Source organism: Hibiscus syriacus, unplaced genomic scaffold (genome assembly GCF_006381635.1).
Source record: "Hibiscus syriacus cultivar Baekdansim isolate YM2019G1 unplaced genomic scaffold, ASM638163v2 tig00015152_pilon, whole genome shotgun sequence".
NCBI classification, from domain to species: Eukaryota; Viridiplantae; Streptophyta; class Magnoliopsida; order Malvales; family Malvaceae; genus Hibiscus; species Hibiscus syriacus.
In genome coordinates, this window is record NW_024062352.1 from 2,501 (window position 1) to 8,700 (window position 6,200).

Below are 6,200 nucleotides of genomic sequence, written 5' to 3' on the forward strand. Positions count from 1 at the left end.
TGAAGAATAGATGGACGCAATTCATAAGAACGAGCATTATTTTGAAGTTAGGGTCATGTTACCCAATCAACAAGTTATTTCAATGAAAAAATGATTTCTAAAGTTTCTCATTTAATCTTTTCTGAAAATGAAATTGTTGAATAGTAAGAAAATAATTTCCAAAGTTTCTTACTTAATAAATTATTTCCTGAATTTGTAAGTCCATCGGGCCATCTGTAAGTCTTTAAAGCATGATGCTTAAATCCTTCGGGTCATCTGTAAGACCTTCAGTGCAAGATGTTAAGTCCTTCGGGCCATCTATAAGATCTTCAGTGCAGGATATTTTCAAATGAGATTTTAGAAACTAAGCCTTTCAGGGGTTTCCTAATTATCTCAAAAGAGCTGTTAAAGGAAGCTAACCCTAACAAAGGGGATCCTTGACAACTAAGAAACTAAGCCTTCGGGGGCTTCTTAATTTAAATCCTTCGTGTCATCTGTAAGACCTTCAGTGCAAGATGTTAAAGCCTTCGAGCCATCCATAAGACTTTCAGTGCAGGATGTTTCCAAATGAGATTTAGAAACTAAACCTTCGGGGGTTTCTTAATTTAAATCCTTCGGGTTATCTGTAAGACCTTCAGTACAAGATGTTAAAGCCTTTGGGTCATCTGTAAGACCTTCAATGCAAGATATTAAAGCCTTCGGGTCATCCATAAGACCTTCAGTGCAGGATGTTTTCAAAGGAGATTTTAGAAACCAAACCTTTGGGGGTTTACTAATTATCTCAAAAGAGTTGTTAAAGGAAGCTAAGTCTAACAAAGGGGTTCCTTGACAACTAAAAAACTAAGCCTTTGGGGGTTTCTTGATTTGAATTCCAGAGATCATCAAAGATTCAAATCCATCACTTGAGGATTCAACAATTCTGTCTTAATCAAGAGAAGTCAATTGAACAAAAATTTATTGTCTTTTCGTCTTTGCCCTATTCTTGTTAACATAAGAATGGGCAAAGGGGGCAGCTGTAGACATTAAATTTTTGTCCCAGTTTTTTTTATTATATTATTATTATTAATAAATAAATAATATTACAGACCCAAAACCCACAGTCCAATTACAACCGGGTACCCAGTTATATCAGACCCGGAGGCCCAACCCGGTCCAGGCCCAGCAGAACCCTTCTAGTGTTTTCATCCTCAGCTCCTAACCGCCTTTCTTCTCAGCCGTTGGATCTGGCCTTGATCCAACGGTCCAGATGGTCCCAGCAGAAAACCCTAGGGTATCATAACCCTAGGGCCACGTGGCTGCTACCTTCACGTCCAACCATCCACTGTCGACACTCCCATTCCACGCCCCAAGCCTCGCCGAAGTCCCCAGAAGGCCAGATGGCCACCCACATTGATGCCCTATGGTGAGTCACCACCATAGTTCGGTGACTCACCGAAAGACCCCTCTTAGGACCGGTCCGAGCATAACATTGGGGTAGGCTATAAAAGCTAACGACCACCTGCAAAAGAAAAACACGGCGACAGAGAAAGAACACGGGGAGATCGATAACAAACGACCACACAACAAGCAACAACCATTCGAAAAGAAAAACAAAGAGGAAAAGATAAGGAACTTACCCTCGGAGAGTCTAAACGTCACCGGAGATCCAAATATCGAAGGTAAAAAACTAGATCTAGGAAAATCTAAGGGTTTTTAGGAGAAACGGAGGCTGGATTTAGGACGAGAGAAAATCGAACATTAATTTGAGGTATTTTTGTAATTTCTGGCCACCGTTCACGGTGGCCGACGGTGGTGATCGGTGCTCGAAACGGCGACCGGCGAATGGCCAGCTCTCTCTCTCCGGTGAGAGAGTCTAGGGAGAAGGAAGAGATTTTTCTCTCTTTAGAGAGAGAGAAAAAAGAAAATAAGAAGAAATGGCCCAAGGGGGCCGGTTTAAAGGGTATTAATACCCTCATCAAAACGACGTCATTTTGATGAAGGGTGCTTGTGTAATTTCCCGCATGGGAAAACCCTTTCCACAATCCTTTGAAGATGTAACATTTACGTTTTGGTCACTAAAAGCAATTTCTGATTATTTTAAGTCGGTCTTCTTTTTTATTTTATTTTAATTTAGTCATTACCTATATATGTTTATATATTTAGGGTAAATATCTATTTAGTCCCTATAATTTTGAATTATTTTATTTTGATCTAGTAATATTATTTATGGCTAAATTACACTATCATTACCTATATTATATAATATTTCGAATTATGTCCATTAACTTTAATATTTTACAATTTAATCCTTAAAAGCATGTTTCTGTTTATTTTAATTTGGCATCCTTATTTTATTTTATTTCTTTTTAATCATATATTTTTATTATTTTAGTTACTAATTAATTTATATATATGTCCCTAATCCACGTTCAACATAAGAGAAACATATTAATTGTTAGAAGAAAATCTAATAATAAAGAAGTCCAAAATTTATTCTGTCTTTCATGAAAATAAGACTTTTGGTATCAGTTAAGTGGAAAAGTAAACTTATCCTGCTTTTGCGTTGAAAAGTCCAATATTAATTGTGTGCTTCATGTTGAAATCAAATCTCTGCTTTTGAGTTAAATTACTTTAGTTATGTACCTTAAGGTAAAATACTCTATTTAACCCTTATTATTATTATAATTTTAATTTTAATTCAGTATTGATATTTATTACACTAATAGTATTTATATTTAAAAATAATTTGAATTAGGACTATTAATTTATATATTTTATAATTTAATATTTTATTTTTATTTTTATTCTTAATAATATTTATTTATTTTTTAATATTAAGAATGGGGTTGTCTTAAAGTAACTAGATGTCTTTTTTGATATTTTTAAATAAATAAATAAATACTTTACTTATATATATATATATATATATATATGACTTCATTTTTATTTAAATTATTTTTTATCATATTTTTATTAATATTTATTTATTTTTTAATATTAAAGAAATGAGCTGTCTTAAAGTAACTAGATGTCCTTTTCTGATATTTTTAAATAAATAAATATATTTAAAATATATATTTATTTATTTTAGTTTTATAAACATTATTTTAAATATATTTTTCCTTAGAATTATCCGATTAAATATGAAATAATAGGATCATAAATTAAATTGATATTCGAATTCTTAAACTTATACTACTAGAGACAATTTATAATCGACGGGTACCAATTTTGGGCGTTGTGGGGTGTTAATCATTCCCCAAACGTAATCGACCACGAATCCCTTTTTATTATTAACAAGAACGAATTTTTGGTTAAACGTAGACCGGTTTATTTTTTGACTGATGTTTTATTAAAAACTCTTTTAAAAATATAGTTTTTAGATATTCGACCTACCTAACCCAAAAGACCGATGGCAACTCCAAAACATTTAATTAAAAACCATTTATTTATGTACATTACTTTTATGCAAAGAAAAATTCGTATCCGGACGAAAACCGATTACGACATATACACTATATAATATAAATATACAATATATAAATATATATATATATATATACAATATAAATATACTATAATTATAATATAAATATATAATCATATAATATGTATATATTATATAATATAAATATACTATAAGATATATAATATATAAATATATAATAATATAATATACTATATAAAAAGGGTCGGACGAAAATGTGTGTCTACAATGAATAAAATCTTGATATGACTGTGACAAGCTTTCAGGACGCATCTCGAATGCGTACATAACCAGATATGAGCATCAGTAAGTAAAATGGGATGAAGAAGAAACAAATGTTGATGACGAAAAATACATGAACCAAAGCCTTGCAAGAGAAAAGCAGATATAAAACAAGAAAGTTTCCAATCATTTGTTAACCTGACAAGCAAGCTCGGATGTAAATGTGGGATGCAAATATATGTCCTATAACGTTATTGAGTTCGTTAATTTTTTTCCAAGACAGCTATCTAAAATTGATGTGCATGGAGTAAAAGGAAAAGAAGTCCAGAAGTGTGAAGTAAACACTTGGCCACAAAAAGCAATATGTACTTGGTATTCTTACCTGGGCACATGCTAAAGCAAAAAGCAGAGAATCACCATGGTTCCAATGGCTTCCCCATAAGTGAAACTTATTTTTCCCCTTTGCAGAATTGTAAGCACACTGAAGAGAAGAAAAATTAATTTCTATGAATGATTTCAGATAGCCTTGAAAATTTAATATTATAAAAAAATGCATGAATATACCTAGGCTACTCTAGCAAGAAGATACAGTGCAAGCGTACGCCTTCGGTTTGAATCATCTAAAGCTAAAACAGGCTTGAACCTGCTAAAATTCTGTTTCATCATACAATGAATAAAAGTTCATTTTCCAATCGAAATATGACATTAGAACCAAAACAAAGAAGCCAAAAGCAAGACCTTATATTCGATAGAGTGAACTTACGCATTCAGTGGTGTCTCTATCTTTCTCAGTTTTCTTTGTAAACATCTAAGTTAGTTACATGCACAAAAGAAAGGTTAAACTCCGACACTTTTGATTAAGTGGAATAAATAAATGAACTCCACCCACCTTCGAGACTGCTGTTGCTCACGACACGCCAATAATTAATGCATTAAAATAATGCACCTTAAAACTTATCCAAATCAATGAGTGCAAATTTAAAATCATTTCACTTCCATTCAAGATAAAGATTTTTCAATACTATTTAAAATAAAATAAAAAATGATAGGAAGATGGATGGTTAATGAATCAGCAAAAAGTTGCGAAGCTGAGCTTTTTCTAGAGACCGGCATACAACTACTTCATCAATCCTTCAGGTTCATCCTCTATATGAAGCCGATTCATTCTCATCGAGCTAGAAACTAATGAAGCCAGCCAGGTCTACTACCCTTTGCAATGACAGAACCCACATTCACCACCACTGCATTCTTGAATCATACTCTTCCACCCTGATTCACATAACCTCAAGTAAGAGATACAGATGATTATTTCTCTCCAAATGATCATGCCAAGAACACCCGTCTTTTATTATTATTATTACTTTTGGATAAATTTCATTTTATAAATCTAAAAAGAAACGGCAAGCTACTACAAGAAAACAAAACTTCCCACACCTATTCAATATTTTAGTCTTATACACAGTTGGGCATTCACCATCTCTATCTGATCTGTCTATATATTTTCCTGTAACCTTCATACTAATTGTTAAATATATTCTAGAAGACTAGAAGCTTTGTAGTATGTTAGTTGACAGCTCAGCATATACAGTCAGTTTGGTATACCAATTCCAACCTTCAAGTTGTTATCAGTTGGTTACTTTGTATCCACAGTGTATAAAACAGATACTCATTAAGAAAGTACATAGTTTACAAACAATATTCTTCTCGACTATTTTCCTATTTCTCTAGTTTCTTAACGTGGTATCTTTCATCGTGTTCTTGAAGTCTTTTTCTCTTCGTTGCTTTTCTGATGTGCGTTCTTCTACTTTCTTTTTATCTTTGTTTCTCCTCTTTCCTGTTGGTTATTGTTTCTAATCATTATGGAAAATAATGCTCAACAAAACCTTTAATTGGGAGAATTATCCTTATCCAGGGGTGGCAGGATGTTCACATACAAGAAGATTAACATCTTGCTCGATGAAATAAATTTTCTTTTGTGGCAACAACTAGTTCTTCGAACTGTCAGGATTCATTCACTTGGAAAGATTGCTCACCGACGAGATGCGATCTTCACTAGAGAAAGTTCAAAATGCAGATGGTTGTCAACGAGGATTATGAGATCTTTGTTGCACAAGATAGTGCATTGGCGTCATGAGTGCTCTCCACAATCAGTGACCATATTCTACCTCGGTTTGTGGGTGCTGAAACGACAATAGCTATTTGGGCGACAGTATTGAAATTTTTCGCAAATCGTTCGACTACAAGTGTGATGAGTCTCCATTATAAGTTGAGATCGATCAAGAACGGTGATAGCAGTACACAATTTTACCTTACTCAAATTAAAGAGGTCTGTGATGCCCTAGCTGCGTGTGGGAGTGCAGTCTCGGATTTTGACTTCGATGGCGTCAATGGTGGCTCATGAGAGTGGTGATTGGTTGAGTTTTTGAAATTAATTTGGCAATGAAGTTTGCTTTGAATAGATCTTTTGAGTTTTGACCCATTTTCTTGGTAAAAAAAATAATAGGACTAAGATTAGGCGGGTCTGATACGGAGA

The 6,200-nt window shown here is 33.3% G+C and overlaps 1 protein-coding gene across 1 annotated transcript; it reads right to left on the minus strand.

Moving 5' to 3' along the window:
• Positions 1-3,656: 3,656 nt before the first annotated feature.
• Positions 3,657-4,490, minus strand: LOC120207708 (the record flags this gene model as incomplete). Its single annotated transcript, XM_039207130.1, has 4 exons — positions 4,431-4,490; positions 4,236-4,321; positions 4,050-4,152; positions 3,657-3,736 (listed from the first exon to the last, which is right to left on the minus strand). Coding segments are annotated over exons 1-4 (314 nt in total), but the record flags the coding sequence as incomplete, so codon positions are not given.
• Positions 4,491-6,200: the final 1,710 nt, after the last annotated feature.